This window comes from Molothrus aeneus, chromosome 9, assembly GCF_037042795.1.
Source record: "Molothrus aeneus isolate 106 chromosome 9, BPBGC_Maene_1.0, whole genome shotgun sequence".
NCBI classification, from domain to species: Eukaryota; Metazoa; Chordata; class Aves; order Passeriformes; family Icteridae; genus Molothrus; species Molothrus aeneus.
The window spans coordinates 28554149-28581513 of NC_089654.1; the positions used below are offsets into that span (position 1 = coordinate 28554149).

Consider the following 27365-nt stretch of genomic DNA (forward strand, 5'->3'; position numbering starts at 1 on the left):
TAGCCTCAGGCTGTTTATTACATCCTCAGGGTGTCTATACAGCAGGGGTGTAACACTGCACAGCGTGGTGACACAGCTTGGTGGGGATTTGTGGCGTGGCTGAGGAGCTTCTCCAGCCTCCCAGGGAACAAGGGGAGCCTAACAAACAAGCAGCTAATGCAGGGGAACCCGGGGAGCTGAGCCCATGCCTCTCCTTGAGCAGGAAGGGATCAGACTGAACAGCCTGCCTGGCCTGCCCCAACACCAGCAGCACTGCAGGGGCGGCAGCTGCAGCAGCAGGAGCTCCTGAAAAGAAAAGCATTGCCCAGGGAAGCACTTTTGAGCTGTTCTTTCTGCCTGCTGGCTCACTTCTGAGTTCACTGAGTGCAGCAGAGCCATCCTCAGTCTCTTCTGAGCCACCCACGAGCTGATTTGCAGAGGAACCAGGTATCTTTGTTATTTCAAGCAGCCTTGCTGGGTGTGTGGGTTTGTAGTCAGGTCCTCAAGGGGACACTGCCATCCCACCAAGGTGGAGGTGCCAAGGAGCTTAAGGACAAATCTGAGCTCTGGTTTGGGTAACTCACAGAGGAGTTGGGGGGAGAGGTTATGAGGAGATGAGATCTTCAGTGGTGGCTCTTAAGGAAGGGGGATCTACCCCAGGGTGTGCTTGTGCCCTGCTCTCTTTGTTTCCAGGAGTGTCCTACAGAGGTCTGCAGGAGTAAACACAGCAGAAGGTGCCTCCTTCCCCTCCCTGCTTTTCAGCTGGTGGCTGCAGGCACTGATAGAGCAACATGAAGACATTTCTCTCAGGATAAAGCTGTTACCCACACTAGAAATGCAAAGCTGAGCAGCTCCTCATCCATCAAGCTTTAGAGCCAGCCTGGGGCCCGCAGCACGTGAGGCAAACTGGGAGCTGTGGGGCTGCTTGAGACAAACAATTCACAGCACAGCTGGTCCCCAGAGCTCCCTGGTGCCTCCAGAAGCAGGCACAGCCTTTTCTCCCGTGCCTTTTTGCCAGGAGTGTTGGATGTTTTTGGTAACAAGCTCGTCCCCCTGTGCCACCTCCCTCCCACGGCCTCAGCTCGCTGAACTCGCGCCGAGTTCACCGCAGCCTCAGATTAGACACACATCCTCCTGCAGGAGGCACAGAGCACAGCGACTGACTTTGCTGAGCAAATACAACCCACACACCTTTATTGAGACTACTTTTATAAACCAGAGAGCCACAGGGGTGCCCAGCTGTGAGTGACCCCAGCACGGACACCCTCCGCCCCAGCCAGCCCCTGCCACAAGCACTGCACGTGCAGCCTGCATGGGAGGAGGAGAAAAAGGAGGAAGACAAAAGACTTGGGGACAAGATGAGCCTCTGCAAAGCCCAAGGGGTGCGTGGTAGACAGAAGCATTCTGGTCTAGCAGCAAAATGAACTTTAATTCCAGTTCTGGGATATAATGCTACGATGCCAGAGAGAGCACAGCACCAAGGAAGGAGACGACTGCAGCAGCCCCAGGGATGGAAGATAATGCAGAAGATGATGTGAAACGCTTTCTTCTTATATAACGGGCAGGGAAGAGCTTTACAGTGGCAGTAGGAGGTGTGTAGGAGGGAGATGGCATGACCAGAGATGAGTGCCTGGGGAAGGGAAAGGCAAAGAAGAGAGGAGGGAGGGATGGGGATGGAGGAGAGGCAAGCAGGGGCAGGTTAGGGGAGTCCCAGGCTCAGACAGATGAAGACAAACAGTGCTGGTGGACAGGAAAGTTTGGAGTGCTTCGAGGAGGAGGAGGAGGGAAGACAACCAGGACAGGAGAGAGAAGGAGAGAGGAGTTTGGAGGGAGAGGAAGCCAGAGGCCCCCAGGGAGGGGAGAGCTTGCACTGACAGGTGAGAGGCACTCCAGGACTGGCATGAGGTATGCTTTGCTATTGCTCTGAATGCTGTAAACATTTTGGTTTTGTGTCTATCATCAGTGAACATTCAGTTCAGTTTGATACATGTGCTCTTAGGGGTAACTGGGAACCTAGCAGAGTTTTACATCTCCTACCACTACTTGGACTTACACACGAGGCAAACACAACACTGGCTAAAGGTCTCAGTTTATGTCATTTGTGCCTAATTCTCCTATTTTAACATGCACATCTATGTCTCAGAAAAGCTTCTGTAGTAGAGGACACTAAATAAGATACAGATGAAGTCACATGCACTCTCATCCACCCACACCCCCAGACACACACAGCAATTTCCCCCTCCCTTTGCCCTTCACACCTCCCCAGCATGGGCAGCAGGGACCCCTTGGTGCATTAATGAGTCCACCAAAAGTGGTGGAAATCATCCCAAGCCTGGCTGATGGACCAAAGCAGGAGAAACTTCAGACCAATTAGAGTTCTGCATCCGACCCTGCAGTTAACACCACCTGAAGCTCACAGAAAAGGAAATTTGTAAACTCTTTTTCCCTTCTGCCATCAATCTACCTGGGAGCTGACTGGGTATGGGCCAGCAAACAGAATAAAAAGAACTGAGTGAACCAATTTTTTTTCTCCCCTCTCTTCATGTGATGGCACATTTTAACAATGCTCCAAACAGGAGGAAAATTTTGGAGGTGTGTGCTTGTGGAGAGGGGAAATGGGTTTGTAGGTGGTGAGTATCCCTTTCACAGCAAGAAGAGATGAATCAAGGATAGGATATTTGCCCTTGGTGGGAATTAGTCACCACTCAGCTCTTTCCAAAGCTTTGGCTCAGTCATGATTTCCTGGATCAGGCCCTGGTTTAAGGGGTAGAGCTACAAGCTGCTTATTTTGATTCAATTCAGAACAGCATTTGTCATAAAAGAAGCAGCAGAAGCAGCTGGTGCCATTTTCTTGTTTAAGAAAAATAGAATTTTACTTTAAATAACTAGTCTGCTTTCCTTCCAGAGAGACAAACTGCAAGAGCAGCAACAAAAATAACAAGTGGTAGACTCAAATGCCTCAGACAATACTTTTGCTCCACTCTGTGTTCTAAGATGCTGTTCCCAGTGGAGGGAACAATTTACTGAGAAAAACACTTCTCCTACATCAGCCAGCCTGATTCCAGCTCCTGTCACCACTGCAGCAACGACATCTCCAGGTGTGCCCTGCTGTGAGCAATTCCCCAGGTGGATGGAGGAGAGAAAGGAGCTTGGATTTGCAAGGTGTTGGCCACTTTGAAGTTTTCTTTGAGTTCTGATGTGAAATGAAAGGAATTCCAGCACCAACACTGCTGGAGGATCTCATGGAGAGATGGAGTCACACTGGACATGACCAGGGAGTCACACTCTGGACACCAGGGGAGCCTGGGGATTGTCCCCACTCACATTCCTGGACACAAGCCCCTGGCTCCTGCTGTGTCCCCTGGCCTGGCTGTCTCTGTGGCCCTCCCCAAGGTGCTGCAGAGCCCTGGCTGGGGTGCCTCAGCTGGCCCTAGAGGTCAGCACCACCCAAGCCCACTCAGAAGGTCTGTCTAGAGAGCTGTCATGGCTTTCTGCCTTCTCTTTAAAAGCAGTGACTGCCTCAGCCTCCTTCTGCTGGGCAGCTCTGCAATGCTTTTTGCACATACAGGCAAGAGGAAGGTGGAGAGGAGGAAGGCAGGGCCAGACAAGGTTGCCTCCCTTCACCACTTGCAGCATTTGTTTGATGCCACAGTGCTGGGAAGCTGAGCTGCCCTTTGGCAGCAGGGAGTAAAACTGGGACCACAGGCTGATGCCTTAAGATTTTAACTTTTGTATTTTTCAAGTCCTACACTGTATTAGAGTGTAGCTCTAAACTCCATGTAAAGTGTAGTTAATTCTCTCCACATTTTGGTCAGACGAAACAATTCCTCTGGGTCTGTGATCCAAAGACACCTTACAGCCTCAGGCCCCAAAAAGTATGAACAAAAGTGAACTATGGGTGAGCAAAATGAGGGTAAATGACTTCATTGCCTGAAGCTGTAATTGGAGGATTAACCCCTGATATGTAAATGGACCAAACTTATAATTGTCTGAAAAACTCATGACCATTGTCCATCCTGGGTGTAGCTGCTCTGTGAGGATTTTGACTGCCCAAGGTGTGCCTATTGAAGGCCTTTAAAAAATACCCACTTCATTCTCTTAACCTTGTCTAGCCTCTGTTCTCGGCAGCCACTCCAAGGCATCAGATTTTGGTGACCCAGATGGGAGAGGATACTGCAAAAGCAATGCCCGTGGGAGATCCCAGTCTGTGCTGGGTTACACAGGGGTGGCAGACAGCATTTCTGGGAAAGGGGGGCTCCCCCAGCCTCTGCTCACAGCCAGAGAGGGCAGATTTCCATCCTCCCTTGCAGGTCAAGCCATGAGTGTGTCACTGCAGCAGAGCTGGGTTTGTCCTTCTTGCTCCCTACCCCAGGCAGGGGCTGTGAAGCTGGTATGACTCCTTCTGTCTTACATTACAAAATGTGGGTGGGTGTGTGTGTTCTATCCCCATCTGTCAGAGCTGGGGCAGTTCTCTGCTGTTCATTGGGCAGTTTTCTTCATCTCTCCCACAGCCAATCCTCCCTCAAGGAGATCTCTTCTGTCCATGGGCCATTAATTATTAATTATCTTCTGTCCATGGCCAGTGACTGTCCCTGCATGGCTGATCCAATTCCATCATCCCATGGGGAGATGCTCCGCCCAGGGGAGGAGCCAAGCATTCCTACCTGGATCCAATCTGAGGTGCTGGGACACCCCAGCAGCCTTTGCCCAGTGCATTGCCAGAGGAGCAGCTTCCTGCTGCCCTGCATTGCCAGAGGGAGCCCAGGCCCATCTCCAGCAGCCCTGGAGCTGCAGAGGAAAACTCCCCCCTTGTGCAGGATCCCTGCTCCAGCAGAGCCACAGCTGGCACTGCAGGAGGGCTGAGCCCCCATGGGATGGGGCTGTGCCACCCCCTGGCACACAGGGGGACAGGGACTGCTCTCACTCTGGCAGTGGGTTGTTTTCTTTGTTTTCTTTTTTTGTACTATTACATTTGTATTTTAATTTTCCTAGTAAAGAACTGTTATTTCTGTTCCCATACCTTTGCCTGAGAGCCCCTTAATTTCAAAATTACAACAATTCAAAGGGAAGGGGTTTACATTTTCCATTTCAGGGGAGACTCCTGCCTTCCTTGGCAGACACCTGGCTTTCCAAACCAAGACACCTTCCTACAGCCCAGGCAGCAGCAGGTACAGGCAGTGACGTGTGGCTCTGTGTCCTTTGCTTCCACCTCTGATTCCTTCCACTGGTGATTCCTGTTCCACATTGCTCAGGTTCACCAGACCTGTCTCACTGTGCCTTGCCTGCCATAAAGCTTTGGGACACTCAGCTCCTGCAGGATCTGGCTCCCTTGGAGAAATCATGGCAAATCTGGAGCTTTTTCCAGGTGTCCCTCACTGCTCCCACTTTCAAGCAAGCAGCAAAAAGTTTGTGTCAAACTGTGCCACGTCCAGACCCTGAGCTTTGTGTCTCTTGTGTCCCATGAGAGGCCTCAGCAGCCCCAGGAGCTGTGTCACTGAGCCTGGTGTGGCTGCAGAATATATATATATAATAATATATGCATTATATATATTATTATATATAATAATATGTCACCTCTGTCACCACAGGCCAGCCCCAGCTCCTCAGGTGTCCCTGGGTCACTGCTGCTCTTTCTGGCCATTCCTCTGGGAAATTTACCTGGAGATGGGATTTGCCTTCCAAAAACCTGGAGGATTCTGCTGCTGACCAACCAGGCACTGAAAAGCAGGTTTCCCTACTAACATAAAGTTTGCACTTGCGCTGTATTTAGATTTCAGTGTCATGGAGAACACAGGAATGCACCTCCAGAATAAACCCAACATGGTTACCACCTCTGTCTTGATCCTATTTGTCCCACTGTCCTGCACATCATCCTTGCAAAAAGCCTCAAAAAGCTGTTTCCTACTTAATTGATGGACAGTAATTTTTAATATCCAGGCAGACTTTTTTTTATCTTCTTCCAAAAACATTTTGCTTGGCTTTAGAAACCATTCTACCTCATTTACACCACATTACACAAAGTCTATATCAGCTGCTTTCTGATGTATCAAAGCCACCCAGCACCCTTGTCTGGAGCAGAGGTTCACAGCCTCTGGTCTGGGGATGACTGAGAGAAAGAAAAAGATCCATGGGGTCACTTTCCAGGCCTTCATTAAATTAAGAAAAGAGACCTCTGGTCTGCCGGCTCAAATCCACAGACAGGCTGTCTGCTTCTCCCCTCAAAAATATCGCAAGAATCTGCCAAGCTGGAGCAGCAGTGCCATGGAAATGGGGCCATCAGATGGAAGGAATTATTGCCCAGCCCAGAGGAGGTGCTGCACCCCTGGCATGTGCACAGAGAATTCTCCTGCAGGGGCCATCCAGGCTATGGGAACAGGGCCAAAGGGCCCCTCACACCCCACTGCACACCCCAACACCATCCTGCTCACTCCATGCTTTGTGTGCCACGGGGGGCAAGCACCCTGCAGCAGGGCCTGTGTCCTGGGGAGCTCTTTGCAGGGCACTGAACCCACAGGGGACACTCAGAGAATGGGAACAGTCAGTAAAAGGGAAATAACAAAAATAGAAATGGGATTTTTCACGTTGCCACTGGCCAGGTACCCCATGAAAAATGCCATCTGCTGTGGCAGACGGGCTTTGTGCTTTTCCTACACCCCAGCAAGGGCCAGAGGGTTCCAACAGGTCCTTCCTGAGGAGCCACCAAGCCTGTGGCAGCCAGGAGCCCCTTTGTGCTGGGCTTTGGTCCAGTGCCCAGCACAACAGAGCCTGAATGATGGCTGAGACTGAGCTGCCACACAAATAAATAACAGCCACAAAAAAAACAATCATTCACATTAGAAGACTTGCCTGCCCAGTCCTAGTGAGGGCTTTTGGGATTACCTTCCTCATGAGGAAAACTCAGCTCCTTGAGAATATTCTGAGCCTCCATCCCTGAAGGAAAAGGGGCAGTGACAGGGTGGCAGCCAAGCCATAAGGTGTGCAAAATAAATGGGGAGGTGAGAGCTGAGTTTGCTGATGGTTTCCACTTCTAGAAAGGGATTGAACCCTGTGCCTTTGTCTCCTCTCTCCCTCCCCTCAGTCCCACACCCCAGCAGGGTGAGAGCTGAGTTTGCTGATGGTTTCCACTTCTAGAAAGGGATTGAACCCTGTGCCTTTGTCTCCTCTCTCCCTCCCCTCAGTCCCACACCCAGCAGGGTGAGAGCTGAGTTTGCTGATGGTTTCCACTTCTAGAAAGGGATTGAACCCTGTGCCTTTGTCTCCTCTCTCCCTCCCCTCAGTCCCACACCCAGCAGGGTGAGAGGTGGGCTGGCTTTGGCTTCCCAAGTGTCAGCACTGCCCTTGGAGCCCTCCTGAGCACAAGGGAGAGGTGAGAGACAGGGAGAGATGTGTGGAAGGATGGAAAGGTGTTATTTACACACAAACCAACCCAGCCATTTCAAAGGAAACCTGCCTTGCCCACAGGTGACCCTGAGAGGGTTGTGGGTTCGTGCTAGACAGAGGGAACGACTGCAAGGTGCTACTGCTAACAAAAAACAAAAAAAGCACAGATAGTCAAAGAGTCTTAATACCACGCCTGGATCACTCTCTGGAAGCTTCCTCTGCTCCTTCTCCCTCTTTTCCCATTCCCACTGCTTTGAACACCAAGAAAGTTTCACATTTGGACATGGGATTTGGCTGTTGAGGGAAGCACGTGTTTTCTGAGGGCCCCGTGGCTGTCCTAGCTGAGCCTCCTCTGGGTCTGAGACAGCAGGTCTGTGTAAATTTTGGATCTCAGGAACCTGGGGTACGAGTCTTTCTCCATCAGGCTGTGCACCTTCCCCTGAGCTTGGTCAAAGCAAGAGAGGGAGGGCTCCTGCACATTTCTTCTGGTCAGCTCCCGTGTCTGGAAGTCTATGTTCACCTGGGGAAAGCAGCAGAAGAGAGTTTGGCACTGAGTGTCCAGCTGGCCTCCTTCACATGGCTCATTCCCTCTCTGCCATGGCAGCAGAACCAAGGTCCTACCCCTGCCCATGCCTGAACAGCCCCCACAGTGATTCAGGGCTGTGAATTCTGCCCCAAGCCTGGAAAAGTTGGGTTTATAGTGATCTGAGCACTTCTGAAATCACTTTATTTTTACTGAAATAACTTTTTAAATGACTTTCATTCAGACTCTTAGGCAGCACATCACCTAAAGCTGCTGACTCAGCCTAACCTCTCTCCTGCTCCCTCTCTTCTTCACCACATGCCTAATAAATGGGTGAATAAACTTTCAACTGGGTTTAATCCATTAGTACATTCTTATTAAATGTCTCCAAACTTGGCTGATCTAAAATAAACTGATTTTTTCCCATAGCAGCTTCATGTTACAATATCTGGAGGAGAGGCTTGGAAAAATAAATGTTATGACTGCCATTTGTTTGCAAAGGCAGCCAGTAGAGTTTTTCTGCTCTCCTTCCCTAGCAGGGTAATCAGCATTTTTTAGGGTTATTGTCTGGAAGGAAAAAATGGCTGAAAAAATGTTATTTGTTGTTATTAATTCAGTGTCCAAACTGGAAGGAGCCTGGAAAGCAAAGCTGTCTGCCTCAACGTGGATGTCAGCAGTATGGACTGATAATAATTTCATATTCTAAGCATGCCAAAATTATGTAACAGTGCTAAGGAAACATCACCACAGGACCAAATTGTAGGAAGGATGCCCATCCTACCTGCATTCCTATTTCTAATCAAAAATCAGCCTTCCAGTCCTTAAAATCTCATTTGGCTTACTGAATAACTGTGGGAAAGTGCTCAAGGAGAGCATTGAGACCCCCACACACCTCAGTGTGAATCTGGGTCCTTCCCAGTGGCCTTGCAATGGCCTTCCCAGCTGGGAGAGGGAGGAAAATGAGGAAAATGAGCCCTTTTTGGGTCCCTGACAGGCACCCATGGAGGAGCAGGAGGGGCTGGATGCAGTGAGAGCCCCCCTGGCTGTGCTGTGATTGCAGTGACACAAGGTAGTGTGGTCACCAGGCAGGACCTGGCAGTGCCATCAGCAGGACCTGGCAGTGCCATCAATCTGCTGAATGCTTGAAAGAGGATTTAACAATCCCAGGCTCCGGGGTGGGACTACATCTTCTGTTCAGCTCAGAGTTATTGTTTGTATCTCTCTGGAGGTCTGGGTGAGGGGGGAGTTAGTCAGAAGCTCTCCTCCCTTGGGAGTCAACAAGTTACTCACAGGATTCACAGAATCACTGGGTTGGGAGAGACCTCCAAGATCATCAAGTCCAACCCAGCCCCAGCACCTCAACTCAACCCTGGCACCCAGTGCCACATCCAGGCTTTGTTAAACACACCCAGGCATGGGGACTCCACCTCCTCCCTGGGCAGCCATTCCAGAACTTTATCACTCTTTCTGTAAAAAACTTTATCCTGATATCCAACCTGTATTTCCCTTGGTGCAGCTTGAGGCTGTGTGCTCTGGTTCTGTCAGTGCTGCCTGGAGAAAGAGCCCAGCCCCAGCTGAGCACAGGTACCTTTCAGGGAGTTGTAAAGTAATAAGGTCACCCCTGAGTCTCCTTTTCTCCAGGTTCAGCACCCCCAGCTCCCTCAGGGCTTTGTTCCACTCATGGGTGGGATGGTCCTGTGCAAGGTGTCCTGCCAGGGAAGAGCCCAACAGCCTGCTGAAGGCTGACAGAAATGACAGGAGCACTGTGAAATGCTCCTGGGGAGAGCTCAGTGAGGTTAGGAAATGTGGGTTGAGGTTGCCAGTGAACTCCCTGGCTGTGACTAATTCAGTATCATCAAAGCAGTTGCCCTCATCAGGACTGAGTCAGGGTGAGCAGAGGCAGCTGGAGCAGCCACCATGGCATGGCCACCGTCCTTAACCACGCTCTGAGAGGGAAGGGAGAGAGGGAGAGCACCCAGCTGGGGGTGACAGCCCTGCTGTGTTGCAGTGGGATGCCATAGCCTGTCTCAGATATCCCTGTTCCCTCCCCAGGTGTGCCAATCACCTCTCCCTTCCTCTCCCTTGCCCCTGCTGAGTGCTGTCCGTCAATCTTGGCATTCCAGAAGGGCCTCGAGTGATTGGCAAAGTTCAAAAGACGCCTTAGACCCCTTGAGGGGCATTGAGCCATCCAGGTGTCATTTGTCCCCTGAGACTCCCTCTCCTGTACCTGGCTGGTGGCTCCCTACCCCTCCCCTGCCCCTCTCCTTGGGGTTCAAAGACACAGCAACCACGCTGTGGTTCTGTTGGAGCTGGTGCTGCATTCAGAGCCCTGTGTGCCAGGAATAAAGCTCTGGATCCAAACCCTCCATCAGAACCGACTCCTTTCCTTCACCTCGCCTTGAAGCTTCTCCACCACAGCTAAACCTGAGCTCCTGCATGCCTGTCCCCAGTGCCAGCTGCAGCATCCAGCCAGCCAAAGGTGTCTCTGAGGTGAGACCACCTCAGCTGCTGCCCTTGGTCAAGCAGCAAGGGCCGGACGAGCCCAGGCATGTTCAATCCGGCAATATTGGTATAAAATTCCAACCCTGCTGGGTGCCCTGGGCATGCTGTGGCACCCCATACCCACCTCCCGAGGGGCCTGCACGTCGATGAACTCCTCGAAGATGCGCTGGGCCTTGGAGGCCAGCTTGGCCGCCGAGCGCGTCTTCTTGAAGTCCTCGCAGGCCAGCCAGAACTCCAGGTTCTCCTCGCTGAACTCGGTCTTCAGGAAAGCACGGAAAGCTGCCAGCCCATCTGCCAAAGACACACAGGCAGGAGAGGGTTGTGGGAATCCATAAAATCAGAGGGTTTTGGGAAAGCTGCAAAAGGCAGGCCTCAGAGACAGCAGAACTGGGATTGGAGCTGAGCAGCAGCCATGAGATTGGTCAGCAGAAAAATTATGTAAGAATGGAAAAGCAAGGACAAATAGAACAATGGTCTGTGTATTAACACTTGTCTAGAATAACTCCCTAAGCTACAGAAAAGTTTATCTAGTGAGATATTAGGAAGTTTTAAGCTTAATAATGGAGCTCTGTGCATTGTGTTTTAAGGCTTACAAGCAGGTATTGTATTCAAAATAAGCAAACATTGTTTTAACCAAAGGTACCTGTGCTTATAGTGGTTGGATAGAACTACTGTCAATGTGCTTTTGCTTTGTGTGGTTGGTCAAAAAACTTTTAAAGTAAGTTGTAACATTGATTTCTTAGTCTACTGCCTGGGATGTGAGCTGGTGGCATCTTCCCATTGTCATAACCATGGAATGAGGCTGATGCTGGAAAATCAAACAGCTCAAGGCACATTCCCAGCAGTCCTGTTGGTGATTCGTACAGAGACCCAGCGATAAAAGTGATGCCTTGAGGAGCTGGAGCAGAGGCTAGGCAGAGTAAAGAGGAATAAAGTGGATTTTATTAAAGGCCACACCCCAGCAGTACCAGAGTTGTGGCTCTGTCTGGATGGCTCCAAGATGGAAGCAAAAGAGATCATGAGATCTCACATTTCTGTAAGTTTTGGTCCATTTGCATATTGGAGTTAATTGTCCAATTACAGCTCCAGCCCATGCAGTCCCATCCATCTTGTTTTTCTCTCTTCATTCCACGTTGTTTGTGCTCCTGGGCCTGAGATTTGGATCATTTGTCCTTGGTGCCCAGCTAGAGCAGGAATTGTTTTGTCTCCCTGCTCTGTGCACAGAGCTCACCATCTCCTCATATGAAGCCCAGACCCACACACTAAAGCAGCACAGAATCTGAAAAACATAAAAAGCTAGAACCTGAGGCATCAAGAGAAGGCAGGGAGCTGTTCCAGTCTCAGACATCCTTCCACTCACCCCAGCCTACCAAAGAAAATTTGATATTTCTCCCAAGCTCTGCCATTCCAGGATGCATCCATAACTTACACCACTGATGAGCCAGGCTCCTGTGAGCTGCCGCAAAGCCAAACATCACTTGATGTTTTCCTTTGCTAAGGTGGCAAAAGGCTTTCCTTGGGACTGGAACACCCACCCTTTGGAAAATTACTCATGGAATTATCAAGGTTCAGGTCATGTTAATGCCACACTTTATAAGGCCTTATCTGCCACTAAGAAAACCTTCAATAAAACGTGGCTGATGTGGACTTGTCCCCTATGTTTTCTGTCATTTTCCTTTATTGCCTTGTGCCATTTTTATGGCATTTCCTCTCTGAGAGGAAAGCTCTCAGAGAGTCTGTTACAGCTCCAGTAAAGGGGAGAGGGAAAGGACTTAGCCTAATTACAGCTTGTCTAGTCAGTGGTAAAAGTGTGCTTATCACTTGCTAATGCTCAGCAATTGTGACATTTCAGTAATGCAATCTGAGTCAGCCAGGGCAGATTAGAAATATGGAAAGATTTATTAAGCAATCTGTGTTAAACCCCTGCCTGGGCCTATTTATGGACACAGCCATTGTTTTTTATTTCCTTTCCCTGAACAGCACCAGGGGAGTTGATGCAGCTGAAGGCTTCACACATCCCCTTTCTCCTCAGGATAAAGTTAGATTCTCCTTTTTGGTATTTTCTTTCCAGTAATGTGCTTTTAACTCTTCCTGGTCTTTTGCAATAGCATCCAGGTTTTTGTAGCTCATGCCTGGAAAGCTCTTGGCTACTTCCAAGCAACTGTCTAAAAATATTGATGGAATTGGGGATGAACCTGGTGAGGTCAGACTCCTTGGAAGGATGAAGGGAGCAAGGACAAGGCATGTCCAGCCTCTCCTCCACCACCATCCTCACATCCTTCTGGGCAGGGCTGCTCTTGATCTATTCCTCCTCCATCCTGGACTGATTTTGGGGATAATCCAGGGGCAGCACCTTGCACTTGGTCTTGTTAAACCTCGTGAGTTTTCCATGGGCTCATTTCTCAAGCTTGTCCAGATCCCTGTGGATAATCCTAACATTTTCCCAAGCAGGCTGTTCAAACAGTTCCTTCTATATGCTGTATATGCTAACTATATGCTCTATATTAGATATAGCATATGCTATAGTATATATATATATATGTATACCCACATATTTATACATATATATTTATAGAATGTATAAAAATATATCTTATATATTATATGCTATTTATATGCTCTCTATATGCTGTATATATCTATTTGCTATGTGTGCTATGGATCCATAGCAATGTAACACTGTCCTGCATCTCCTTTGCATGTCCTAAACTTCTTCCTGCTCCCCTTGTTTCTGGTAATAACTTAAGATATTTTCCAGCTCCCTCTGAAACCTCAAGCCCTAAGCAGTGGCCCTGGGTATTGAACAGCACCAAAAAATCCTATTTCTGCCTGTGTGACAGTCAGAAGAGATGTCTGACTGCCCAGAGCCTCAGAGGGAAAAGGAAAGGCCAGACAAGCCCAAAGTACAGCCTAACCCTCTCTTCTCTGCCTTCCTCAAAGCTCCTCCATTTGGGTTTTTTTTTGCACTGGCTGCTCCATCAGCAGCCTGCTATCAGCATAAAAATGGATCCATCCCATCTCAGCCATGCTCCCTCCTGCTGTCAGCCCCAGAAATAGCTGCATTATTCCAGCTCCTCCTGACACTTCTTCCTTCAAGCAATTTTAGGAGGAGATCAGGGCTTTGCACTGCTAGGGTAGACAAAAAAGGGGCCTCTCATCCAAGTGACAGTGCACATTGTGGGTCCAAGCCTGGGGCAATGTTGTGACATCAGCCCCAGAGCAGAATGCCAAAGGAGCAGGGCACCTGCCCTGCTATTATCCACCCTGGATAGGTAAATATGGTGATGGATAAATATGGTGAAGGTGAGGGGTGTTGTAGAGCTGCTCCCCTTCCTGAAATCTGGGACACAGAAACATTTTCCAAAACCTGTGTCCCCCTTAGTGCCTGTAAAATTCACGGGGCTTGTGTGAGAGCAAGGTAAGGACTGGAGAGCAGAGCAAAGAGTGTTTGCATGCTGATATATTTCAGAAAGAAGGAAATAAAACAGGGAGAAATTTCCAGTTCTTCAAGATCTATGTCATTTTATCAATCATCAGCTCCTAGGATTCCTGACATTAAATATTCCAGCACACAACCACACTGCTATGTCTCTGCAGTCTCTGCTGAGGTCTTGCTCCCCTGTCTCTGCCCTGGTATTTTTTTTCCCCCCTTTTCCTCTACAACAGCCCCAGAGCTGCAGCACTGACAGAAGATCACTTGCAGGAATAGCAGTGTTGCATGAAAGTACCACATCTGCAAGAGGACAGTAATGCAGAATAGGATACCTGAAAAATAGGATACCTGAGAAACAAAATACTTGAAAAATAAATTACTTGAAAAATAAACTACCTGTAAAATATAACATCTGAAAAATACAATACCTAAGAAATAAAATACCTGAAAAATATCATATCTGAAAAATAGAATATCTTAAAAATATAATACCTGGAAAATAAAATACCTGAAAAAAATATAATACCTGAGAAACAAAATACCTGAAAAATAAAATACCTGGAAAATAAAATACCTGGAAAATATAATATCTGAAAAATATAATACCTGAGAAATAAAAAACCTGGAAAATATCAGATCTGAAAAATACAATACCTGAAAAATAAAATACCTGAAAAATACCATATCTGAAAAATATAATACCTGAAAAATAAAATACCTGACAAATGTAATAACTGCTAAAAGAAGGGAATGTCATGAGTGACAAGGAGAGAAAGGCATTTGCTACAGCCCTGCCCCAGAGAGCAGCTGCAGCAGGTTCCCCTGGGACCAGGAGGTTTCCATGAGCTCTGCCTCCTGCTCTCATGTCAATCAGCTCCTTTTGATCCTGAAATAAGTTTAGACAGTGAATGGATAAATAATAGTGTCTGGCTGTTCTCTGCTTTTTTTATCCACTCCTGTCATGCAGTCCCCAGAGCCTTGGAGGAGCTGCAGATGGTGAGGCTGAACCTTGCCTGGGACACTTTGGGTGCAGGAGAGCTCAGCCCTGACTGCCTGGTTTGCCATCATTGTCATCTTTAACCCTTGACTGCCTTCCCAGCTCTGCCTGACTGCCAGGTTTGGGCAATCAGTGCCTGAAGTTTGTCCTGGAGCAATGACAAGTGTGACTGAAAGGGCAGGAGGGCAACTGGGCACGGGAGCTGCCACCACCTGAGCTGGGATTTGACCTGGATATTGACTTCAACCTGCTCCTCTCCTTCAAGGCTTTCAAGGAATGAGCACTCATGAATGATCAGCATTTCAAAGCTCATCCCACATAACTGGACATCTTTTTTTCCCAGGACAACCAACCACTGGAGTGCAGTGTGATACAAGCAGGAGAGAGATTTCACCTCCTGAAATATCCCAGTGTGCAATTCCAAAGAAAGCAGAGAAATAACTGGACAACTTTTAACTTTTCAATTAACTGGACAACTGGACATCTTTTTTTCCAGAGCAACCACCACTGGAGTGCAGTGTGATATGAACAGGAGAGAGATTTCACCTCCTGAAAAATGCCAGTGTGCAATTCCAGAGGAAGCAGTGTACAATTTTTAATTTTTTCATTAACTGGACAACTGGACATCTTTTTTTCCAGAGCAACCACCACTAGAATGCAGTGTGATACAAGCAGGAGAGAGATTTCCCCTCCTGAAATATCCCAGTGTGCAGTTCCAGGGGGATGCTTTAGAAAGCACAGAAATTAACTGGACAACTTTTAACTTTTTTAATTAACTGGACAACTGGACATCTTTTTGCCAGGAAAATCACCACTGGAACACAGTGTGATAGGAACAGGAGAGAGATTTCACCTCCTGAAATATCCCAGTGTGCAGTTCCAGGGGGATGCTTTAGAAAGCACAGAAGTTAAAAGCAGGATCAGAATTCTGCAGAGGCAGCAGCACAAAATCATCCCCAACCTGAGGCCCAAAGGCCACTCAGGAGGACAGGATGTGCTGCTGTGGCTGCACAGCCCTTCAGGACAACCTTTGGACAATTATTCAGGAATTTGCCTCAAGAGCTCTGTGCTTGAAGCCAAAGGAGGAAGTTGATCCTGGTGGAGCAGAGGAATTGAAGGCAAGGAAGCAGAGCTTTTTACTGGATGTTGAGAGTCTGAGGGAGAATACAGCATGAAGCAGACATTTGATATTTTACTTTTACAGTGTAAATCTAAGCTTCAAAATGCCCTGCTCTCCTTTCAGACTGACTGAGGAACGTGCAAAGGGGATTTTGCAAGTGCTCAGACATTGCTCAGGATCCTGCAGTGCTGGAATCTGAAATGCAGGGAATTCTCAGAGCCTGTAAGCCAAAGCTTAGGATTAAACACAGGGTTTGATCTGAGACCTTGGGAAAGGCTTCCAAACTTAGGTGCCAGAAGTGAGAATGTGGATTTTGAAGCAGAGACACTTTAAATTAAGAAGAGGAAAGTTTAGAGTTAAAGATATAGAACAAATAAAGGTAAACAAGGAGTTTAGGATGCAGTGCTATAGGTTTGTGTGTCATAACATGATTGGCTAAGGAAGCTCACACTCTAGCATGAGTCCACAAGACAAAATATGTAAGGATTGGGTCAAAACCATAAATATCCTTGTTGGCAGTGATTTATTGGTTAATAAATCCTTAAAAGGGCTTGTAACTAGAGGTCTTGTGACCTGACCTTCTGAACCATGCTGTGAAGGTGTGAGCAAAACTTGCCCTTCCTGTCTGTGTGGAAGATAAGAAAAAGAAATGGCATCGTCTAAAAACTTCAGAGATCTAACTCAAAACTCCTTCAACAACCCCCATACTTGCAGATCATCTGTGAGTGAGGCAGTGCCAGGAATTTCTGGTTCATGAATGGGTAGAGCCAGGCAGGTCAATGACCATGTGAGGACAGGGACTCCTGAAATCCCATTCAGGAGATGGAAAGTGGATCCTTTCAGCACGAAGGGACTGAGGTGGGGAGCAGAAAACACAAGACAGGGCTTAGCTAAGCTTCATCAGCACGAGGAAGAGCCCAGATTAGTGGCCTAAATCATTCAGGCAGTTTAATAACCAAGCACCTGCCACTGTCAGAGCAAGAAAGCAATGCCCAGTAATTTATTTAATGCATGTGTTTCACCCCCTGAGCAAGCAGGGAGCAAAGGGGGGGTCTCTGTGGCTGGTGGATGGATGGATTGGCTCCCTAGAAGGTGCTGGGAGCAGGGCTGGAGGGACAAGGTCACAATTGCTCTGCACAGCACACGAATGAGCTCCCACTGCTGCTGAGCAGAGCTTCCCTCCATCTCAGCTGCCTGTCAGCAGCACAATGCTAATGCTCTTCTGGCTCAGAAGAGTAGGCTGGGATATTCCTGTGCTGTGTAGGAAGTGAAGGAATGTGTAGACAACAGGAGGAGGAGGAGAACAACAATAAAGTTTGGGAGGAAGAGAACGGAGATCACAAAAAGAAAATCCAGAGAAAAATCACCTTTTCCTCCAGATTTCAAAAAATCTGGAGAAAAATCACCCTTGAGATAAAAGTGGCAATTCAGGATGAATGGTTTTGGTGCAGGGGTGAGAAGTTTACCAAGGGTTGAGGACAGACTGTCCTGCTGGATGCTGGAGGAACAAAAATCTGTGTGTCCAGCCCTGTGGGAGATGCAGAATGAGACTGTGGCTTGTATTTCCCTCCAGCAGCCTGTCAGAAGAAATCCTCATCTGGCCAGCTCCTGGGCACGGGCACAGGGAGAGGATTACTCCTCAGTTACTCACAGGCATGCACTCACACATGGGGACCACGCTGAGCTCACTTCCCTGGCACAAAATGGGGAAAGTTGCCAAAATCCAGCGTGTTAAAACCACTGCTTTTCCTCCCTGGGCACCCAAGGAAACACTGCACGTGGTCTGTCTCTTACTCTGCCTCTGTCTCTTACTCTGGGGTTTATTTTCCCTGACAAGAGCAGCATCAGGCTCCCCTCTCCTGTTGCTTGCTCAGAAGCCCTGACCCCAGGGACCATGGCAGGGAGCTCAGACAGGTGTAAAATAGGGATTGTCTGCCTGACCCCAGCGTTTCTGAGTTGATTTGCTCTGCCCATTAACAAAAACAATTGGGATTTCATTGCACTGACCTATGGATGTGGAGCTGCTGCATCCTGCTGCTCAGCACTGCTCACTCCAGGAGGGATGAGGGAATTCAGTCCCAAAAGGGAGGTGGGGAGAGCCCTCCTGCATTTCCTGCTCACAGTGTCTTGTTAACTCAAATAACTTGTCAGCTCAAATTATCCTTTGAATGGCTTGGGGAATAAATCCAAATCAGACCAGTCTGTGCAGAGACAAGGGCATTACCCAGCCTGGAATCACCCAGGAGAAAACAACTGCTTCAAATCCCAAGGGATTTCAATCCTCCTCTCACAACAGGATCAAACATTACCTGCACAGTCATTCATTCTTCAGAAGGGTGAGAGGAGATCAGGGGGAGCTCCCCAGGGCTGTCACACTTCAAGGGATGTGTGGCAAAGGTGATCATGGAATCACACAATGGTTTGGGCTGGAAGGGACCTTAAAAATCCTCTCATTCCAACCCCTCTGCCATGGGGGAAAACAACTGCTTCAAATCCCAAGGGATTTCAATCCTCCTCTCACAACAGGATCAAATATTACCTGCAGTCAATCATTCATTCTTCAGAAGAGTGGGAAAAGAGCAGGAGGAGCTCCCCAGTGCCATCAGCACTTCAAGGGATGTGTGGCAAAGGTGATCATGGAATCACTCAATGGTTTGGGCTGGAAGGGACCTTAAAAATCCTCTCATTCCAACCCCTGTGCCATGTGCAGGGACACCTCCCACTAGACCAGGTGGCTCAAATCCCCAGAGACTCTCCATGGAATCTGTGTAATGCATGACACTGCTCAGGTCACTTCTGTTTGAAAACTGTGGGAAATGGATTTGTAGAGAATTCTCAAAGCCTGGCAGAAGGCTCACATAGTGTGCATCTGAATGCAAACCTTGAGATAAGAAATGCTGATTTAGAAATGCCATAGAGTAGGACAGATATTGTTGAGAGAGAAATGAAATTAGAAATAAGTTTTAAAAGATGGTTTTGTAAATAAGACTGGATAGTTTGGAGAAATAGAACTATGAAAGATGCATTGTAGTAGGACCCATGAGGGGTAATTTTAGATTATTGGCTTTAAGGCATTTACAGCATGGTGTGGCTAAAGCTGATACACCAAGAAATGCTTAGAGTGTGTTGTAATTAATGATTGTGATGGCATGAATTATAACATCTGTATTGTCTCACCCTTCTCATGAGACTGACAATGGAATAAAAGTTTTTTTAAAGCACCTCTCGTTTTCCCCACCTCTAAGTCAGTATAATCCAACAAGAAACCTTTTGGAGACTCATGAAAATAGGAAAGGAATAGGAAGTTGTTTTGCCATCTCCCAGAGTGCTGCAGATCTCTGAACTTGCTCCCTGTACGAGGGCAGCCTACTCTGCTGGGCACTTTGGAGCCCTCTTGGGGAGCTCTGATCCACATTCTTGCTCCTTGGAGCAATTTTGCCACTTGTCCAATATAGGAATGTGCCCCTTGTTGATGGAGTGACAAAACTATCCTTTGTCCCTTTATAAAGGAAATAAGCTCAAAGTTTCTCTCCTCAATGAGGTGAAAAGACATCTCCTAGGACTTTGGGGACTTCACCTCAAATTTAAGGATAGCCAATTGGACAGAAGCCAAAAGTCCTACCTGGGCAGTTCACTAGAAAAAGAAGAGAACAAAGAAACTAATGGCTTTTGTGGGGTGTTTTACCAGGAGCAAGAATCTCTGGCACCTAGATCAGTTTTTCTCTGTAAAGAGTTTGTTATTTTGCCTTTTATTAAAACCTTTATGTTTCCAACACTATGACAGAAGCCATCCTGCTGAATTTATGCCTTCTAAGGTAGCTGAGCTATCTTGGGTGTGAAATAGATCTCCAAGAGCTCATGAGACCTGGCTCAAGGAGGTACCCATATTTCAGTCCAACCCCTGGCAATGTTTCCCACAAGGTCTGCCCTGTTTTCAGCTGCTCCATCAGCTCCTGAGCCCTGCTCCAGCACTTTGGGGTTTATTTTACTGGAGAACAGTTTGCCTGGAAGGCACCAAATCCATCTGACTGCAGCAAAAGCACCACACAACCCCCTGAAATCACAATCCCCTTCCCAAAATAAATGAGCTGTCCATCTAGTGAAGACACTTTCTGACAGATGTGTCAAGCACAAGTGCTCTACCTGCTGATGCTGTGAGCCCCAGGGGCAATTCTCCCCAAGCCCAGCTGGTGCTGATCCCATGCCCCCAAGCAAGAATTCCAATTTTCCCTGGCTAATGCTGGGAAAATTCTCCTGAGCAGTCACAGGGAAATTAGGCTGGAGCAGTTCTGTCCTCCTCTTGGCACTAAAAGCAGAATTTTTGCTGGCAGCTTCCCTCACAGACAGATGCCAGCAGGCCAGGCACAGCTTTATTTAATCCCAGATTTTGGCCAGTTAAGGCATAGGGCTCCCTTACCTGTGTAACATCAGCACATCCTAACAGCAAAAATGCAACTTGTACAATATCATTAATTCCATGAGTATGTGCTGTTCTCTCCTTTAAACCAATGTAACTAAAATAACACTTCTTTTTCAACAGAACTTTTTGTATTTGCATCATTATAACCCTTGATTGCCAGGCTGGCAATTCCAGAAACTTCAGGTGCAGAGCAGTTATAAAATATTCCTTTAGAAAGTAGTTTATTAAACAACAAATTTTTTTGTCACCAACCAATCACCAGGCAATGTCACCGTGACTGCTGATAAAAATAGATTAATTTAAATTTTAAAGATCACCTTCTGTTGCCATTAGGAACTGAATATTTTTCATTAGAAACTGAATATTTTTCATTAGTGCCAGAGAGTTATCAGAATTACTTTCCATTGTAAGAGATGGGAATGGTCTTGATAATTCATTTATCACTCTCTAAGGCTAATTTATTAAAAAAAACAGACACCCTCATGGAGGCTGCTGGACAAAATCATTGAACTGAGGTTTGATTTTGCATTTTTGCAGTAGTCAGCTGAAGAGGGAAGAATCTGTATAACATCAGGACACAGGTGGGTAAATTCACTGGGGTTTGTGATCCAAGCCCTTCTTCTGCAGTCTAATAAAGAAAATTTCTACTTTTACACCACTGAAGAAGAAATGGGTTTGAGTTCAGGATGATAACAGGGGTGTGAAAATCCTGCCCTCCCCTTTCTCCATCCCCCAGGTACCCTGTAATCTCCTTGCTGTATTTTCCCCTTCTTGTTCTGAATTTCCACAAAAGAAACGCTCCTTTTTAGCCATACCCAGCTACACCATATTTTTTTTCCCCTATTGGCTGCAAGAGCAATGATCTCAACTAGATACTGCTGCTAAAATTACATCCTGCTTTTTCCTGCCTTGGTCAGCCTGCCTTTTTAAAGTTGTCACTTAATTCCCTGCCAAAACTGTTGTCATCTCAGTAGAAACCTGGCAAAATTACCTTAAAATTAGCTTAATAATATAATTTACACTTACATTTTAGAATGTAAGGAAAACCTGGGTCTCTAAGCAAGCCAGACAGCTCCTTATTGCCATGAAAGAGTTCAGCACCCACGGTGGCTTTTCCCCAGCCTCAACTCATTTGGGTTTTTTTCTTCATGAATGAACCCATACTGGGAACTTTGCTTTGTTTATAATTTCTCTGTGTGAAAATGCTGCTGGAGCAGAGCAATATTTGCAGAAGAGAACTCACAGGATTGAACAGAGCAGGGGTTGCTGATTATAGGTTGGCATGAGGGCTCTGGATGTGAAATTTTTGGGTTTGCTGTGGTAACTGCAGCTCAGGGGGAACAAGGGGGATTCCTCTGTGCCAGGGCAAGCTGGCCAAGGGTGCTGAGCTGGAAAAGGCAGCACCTTGGGCTGAAGGCTTTAGCAGTTGTGGTTTTCCTTGTGGTCAGGAGCAAAGATGTGAAGGGAACACACAAAACTCTCCTTTTTCCTGCCTGTAAAGGATGGTGACTGCTGGGGAGTGAGCAGCTCTGGGGGACCATGCCCCTGGACAGGGGTTAAGGGAAGAGGAGGGGAAAAAAAGGTAAAATTTGATCTCTACTCACATTTATGGGACAAGAGGACATCAAAAGAGTCTGCCCATCTTGTAGCTTCTTCTGTAGACAGTCTTCTGTAAGGAAAGGAAGGGGCAAGTTACAGACAGCCCACAGCTGCTCCTCCCCTCTGGAGCTGTTTGGTGAGGACATCGAGGAAGGCTGGGATTCCTCTCACCTGATTTTGGAGGTCTAGGGTGTAGAACTGAGCCAAGTGACCCTGGGCTTCCTTTAGAATCAGGGAGGAGATCCCAAGGGACCCGCAGGGACTCAGCTCACATCCCCAGGCAGGCGGGTAAAATAGGCCAGATAATTCATACCCAAAAAGGCACCAATTTTTCCTCATTGACTCTGAGCAGAGGCCCAGGAAACGAGCTCAGATGCAGACATTTACATTGTAAAAGCCAAAAGTCAGGCAAAATGGAACTCAGCTCTGCAGAAGTGTTTATTTCTCTGGCTTGCCTTTCAGGGGAAGGACAGATCTTATCTCAGGTGGAAGCAGGGACTTGTGATCAGATGAGTCCCATCCCACACTTCTCAAATCAGGACTCTGGAGGGGTTGAAGCATCTCCCTCCAACATTTTGCAAACCATCACCCGAATTTTTGCGGTATCAAATACAAGGCTGAGCTGAAGATGACCTGAAATTTCGGGTCACCCCTTAGAACAAGCCAACTGCTCAGGCTTTGATTTGTGATGACAGAGGTGTAAATTACATCCCCAAAGAGGTGCAGACGTGTCCCACACCCAGCAGTGGGGACGGGGAGCACGTCCTGTCTCACAGTGCCACAGATCCAGGAATTTCCCGAGGCTGCTCCTGCTGCATCAGTGCCGGTTTGTTTTCCTCCTGGAAGCGCTCACAGCTCGTACAAAACACAACAAAAGGAGGACAATACTGCAGGGGGAGAGGTGGTGGGTGGGGAGGGGAAGGGCAGGAGTGGGGTTGGGGTGGGATGCTGCAGCTATACTCACTTCAAAGCCCGGTTGGGCTTGTCCGGAAGAATAGCTGTGAAATCATTATATGAGTCTGATTTGTGAGACAGGCAGCCCAGGCGAGTCCTCATCCCTCTGCTCCTGTGGTCGAGGTGGGGAAGCAGGGGTGTTAGCAGGGGAAAACCAAAGAACAAGGATGATTATAAGTCTAGCCAGCTTGGCAAAAGAAAAAGAACAAACCCAAAAAAAAAAGGAAAAACCTCTGTGCCAGGTCTGTGTCCTTGGTTCCCTCGTGTGTGAGAGGGACCCTGAGACATCTCCAGGCTGATGTTAAGGGTGAACACAGCACCAGAGCAGCTGAAGGCTCCCTCACACCAGGCTTTCAGCTGCCTTGGCTGGCAGAAAGGCTTTGAAGGGCTGCATTTGGGGATGGTTTCTTGGAAAGTCCTGCTCTGGTCGGGTGTGGGAGGAGAGCAATGGGCAGCAGTACAAGAAATTGGTCACCACGTTCCAGCAGCACCAAAAACAGCACAAATACCTGAGGTGGAGGGGGCTGGAGGAAGGAGAGGGGTAGGAAGGCACCTGCAAGGTGAGCCTGTGCTGCAGCCCCCTGAGTTCCCAGCCAGGATCGATCCCGAGCGGCTTCTTTAGACTCAGGATTACATAAGCAGGATCAAACTGCCTGTTTCCTGACACGCTTACCCAGGCAGAAAATGGCTTTAAAGCTTTTTTCCTCTAAATTTCAGCCCAGCCCCAGAGCCTTCAATCCTGTGCCAGCCCCTGGTGTCCTTGCCCAGCCCCTTCCCAGGACAGCAGCCGCAGCATCCTTCATTACATAACCCGGGATGGGCAGGACAGAGGGACAGGGAAAGGGAGCACATGCATGGCACGGGACTGGCATCACCCTCTCCCCAAAAAACACGTGGGGGCTGCTTCTTGGGTTTGCATGGGCTCTGTGATCTGCCTCTCCAGCCTGAGGGTGTCTCCCCTTGGAGATTGCCTGGATATCAAACTGGGCCGTTCTCTCCTCAGGACCATGGGAGGAACATTCAGCTACCCCATCTCCACTTCCAGCTGCTGGATCTCCTTTGGAGCTGCTGAAAGCTCTGCTCCCAAACAGATGCCCAATACTCTCTGTGGCTGCACAAGTAGAGCATTTTTTTCCCCTTCCATCTGTAATTCTTGCAGAACACTTCAGCACCAGTGCCTGAGCCAATCTGTGGCGCGCCTGTTTCCCCCTTCCCCTCCCGCCCTTCGGAGAGCTTCTATTATTGCACATTTTAATGTAATCTTCAAGCAAATTAAATGTTAATTAAATGCACCGAGTGTCTCCCTGGTGCAGCACAGGCAGCTCACAGCGTTTAACAAGCACAAAAAGCAGGAACTCCTCAGCCACAGGAATTGTTGCACAGCCTCCAACTACGGCCCCACGGCCGTGGGCACTGCACAAACTCCAGAGGAGAGCACAGGGAGTGCCACATTCCCAGCTGGACACCAAACCCACTGCAGGATCCTTCTCCAGATGCCTCCTACCCCCGCCTTTCTGTGCCCTGCTCTGTTTGCTCACGAATTTCCCAGCAAGAGGTGTGACAGGCGTCAGCGCAGCAGCGCTGCTCCCATTCCCCTGGGATGCCTGAGATCAAGGGACTGCAGCAGGGAATCAGAGCAGGGAGCTGGTTCCTCGTGGAAAACACTTCTCTCAGTCAGGATTTCCAAGCCAGGACACAGGGGAGAAAGAGGGGGAGAGAAATTGGGTGTGCAGGAGGTGGAGAGGCAAGGGAAGGGCAGCAGGGACACTGCAGTGGGCAGAGGGGCTTGCTGGACGAGGTGGACAGGGACAGGATGGCAGGGGTGGGGATGCACTCTGGTTTTTCCAGTTACCTCCGTGGGATCAGTAAGGCAGCCATGCAGGCATCCAGCTATGGTTAACCCTTTAACTGGCTGGCTTGGACCTCAGTCAGGGCTGCTTGCAGGAGGCAGGAGTGCAGGAAGAAGGGATTTACTGTTTCATGTCCTGGCACTTAAACATGCACCAAAGAATCCTCTTTGCCAAACCAAGAAGGGCCAGTTGTCCTCAACCCATTTGATCCTTGCCTCCTAGAGTGGAAAGTCAACTGTTCAATGGAAGACGTTGAGAGCTGAGGGGTGGCCACAGAGCAGAGACAGCATTTCCTTCTAACACCAGGTCAAGTCCAGCTTCAGGTCTGAAGCAGTGTGAGTTTGGTGTCCCAGCTCACCAGGGAGCAGCAGGAGTTGGCATTATCCCACTCATCCTCCAGCACCTCTGAAGGTTTCTCCTCAAGGGGCAGAGCTCCAGGCTGGCCTTGCTAGGAAGGGTCACAAACTACATCTTGTGCCTGTCCCTGCAGGTCATGGCTGGTGCCAGTGGCCAGGCATCACGGGAGAGCTGGCACTGCAAACAGAACAACAGCAGGACTTCACACATCTGCAGGGGCTGCTCCTTCACCACCAGGGCTCAGGCACTCACACAAAAATCACTCAGAGCAAGCAGGGCCTCGTTGGGGTGGTGGGAACCTACCAAGGAGATGTAGAGCCTGGAAAAGGGAGGAAGGAAGGAGAAGAAAGGGGAGGGAGGGAAGGGAGGAGGAAGGAGGGAGGGAGGAAGGGAGGGAGGAGGGAGGGAGGGAGGGAGGAGGAAGGAGGAGGAAGGAGGAAGGAAGGGAGGAAGGAAGGAAGGAAGGAAGGAAGGAAGGAAGGAAGGAAGGAAGGAAGGAAGGAAGGAAGGAAGGAAGGAAGGAAGGAAGGAAGGAAGGAAGGAAGGAAGGAAGGAAGGAAGGAAGGAAGGAAGGAAGGAAGGAAGGAAGGAAGGAAGGAAGGAAGGAAGGAAGGAAGGAAGGAAGGAAGGAAGGAAGGAAGGAAGGAAGGAAGGAAGGAAGGAAGGAAGGAAGGAAGGAAGGAAGGAAGGAAGGAAGGAAGGAAGGAAGGAAGGAAGGAAGGAAGGAAGGAAGGAAGGAAGGAAGGAAGGAAGGAAGGAAGGAAGGAAGGAAGGAAGGAAGGAAGGAAGGAAGGAAGGAAGGAAGGAAGGAAGGAAGGAAGGAAGGAAGGAAGGAAGAGGAAGGGTTCCTCGTGAGCCTTGGCACACTGGGGATCACTGGTTGACAACTCTCACATCAACAGAGAGTGAAGGTGAGATCCAGCAGGCAGGAGAGCCAGGGGACAGAGAACAGGACTCTACAAAGAGCCAAGGCAAAGGTTTCTGGTTTGCCAGGCTCCAGGTACCCTCCATGTCATGGTGTCACTGGGAACAACCGAGGAGGAGCCCAGGGAGCTGATGAGAGCTGAGAGGGTGTGCAAGGAGCCAGGACCCTGCTCTGCTGGGGCCTGGGGACACCCTGGAGCTTGGGCTGCCCGGTGCACCATCCCTCTTAAACCCTGATTACATTAAAAAGGCACAAAGCCTCTTCCCCACTAAATTAATGGAGCTGGGATTGTGCTGCAATGCCAGTGAGCGCATTCCCTAAATCCTCGCCCCGACCGGCTGCTTCTCTGACTGAAATCAATCCTTGTAATTCCTTAAGCCCCTCTAAATTTCCTCATTAACAGCCTCACCCCCATGTGGGGCCACAGCACATGACTTCCTAGAGTCCAGCAGCTCCTGCTTCCCTTTGCCACTGCTGCTCCGAGCTGGCAGAGGAGCCATCCGCTCTCTCTCTCCCTTGCAGCCTCCTCCAGCAGCCTGAATGTTGGGGTTCTGTTATGAAAGGGCCTTCTGCTCACCCCCACTGCCACCCACTCAGCCCCCAGAGCAAGCACCCAACTTCCCTGGGACCCCAAAGTCAGTCTGACTTCGGGGGTGCTGGGACCTGCATTCCCCATGGAGGCAATCCCACTGCTCAGCTGGCATCCCCGTGGATGCTCCCTCTGTTTGCAAATAAATCCAGTCAGTTTTGACTTTAAAATATAATCTGTGGTGGCTGGCAAATTGCAATAAAGGTCTTGGTGAGAGGTTTTGCCTCCCCTGCTCCATCCTTCATCCTGCCTCCCCCTCCTATGGAAGGAATCCAGTGAAGGAGAACCACCAGCCTCATCATGGATGAGTTTTGGGGGTTTCTCCTTGACAGACAGCAAGGGAGGGCTGTGATTAGGACGTTCAGGTTATCAAACCACCTGGGCAAAGATAAAGAAGCCATCCCAATACAAAAAAAAAAAAAAAAAAAAAAAAAAAAACCAGCAGCACAAAGGTTAAAAAAACCAACCAAACAAATAAACAGAACGGGAAACCGTGAGATCTCTCGGGGGGCTTCGGGAGATTAAGACCATCTATTCACATGCAGAGAAAGCCAGGGGGAAAAAAGGAGCACGGAGGCACTGCAGACAGACAGACAGACAGACAGACACCGAGAAAAAGATACTCACTGCCTTTGAGCCGTCCTCCCTGCCGGTGGGTCTGTGCCGACAGCGTGCTCACAGAGGCTCTGGGGAGACAGCAGAGCTCCTTCAGGGCCAGCCCCCTGCTCGGGGTGACG

The 27365-nt window shown here is 48.7% G+C and overlaps 1 protein-coding gene across 3 annotated transcripts; it reads right to left on the minus strand.

Moving 5' to 3' along the window:
* RGS8 (regulator of G protein signaling 8) lies at positions 1-27365 on the minus strand. 3 transcript variants are annotated; one of them, XM_066556181.1, is made up of 6 exons: positions 27256-27365; positions 25116-25291; positions 22918-23019; positions 21959-22023; positions 10509-10675; positions 1-7879 (listed from the first exon to the last, which is right to left on the minus strand). In XM_066556181.1, exons 2-6 carry the CDS (start codon positions 25148-25150, stop codon positions 7697-7699), a joined length of 552 nt encoding a protein of 183 aa, XP_066412278.1. In that variant the 5' UTR covers positions 25151-25291; positions 27256-27365; the 3' UTR covers positions 1-7696. The 3 variants fall into 3 exon arrangements, with proteins under 3 accessions (XP_066412278.1, XP_066412279.1, XP_066412280.1); XM_066556182.1 differs by having other exon boundaries at positions 24760-25291; XM_066556183.1 differs by lacking the exon at positions 25116-25291 and having other exon boundaries at positions 27256-27359.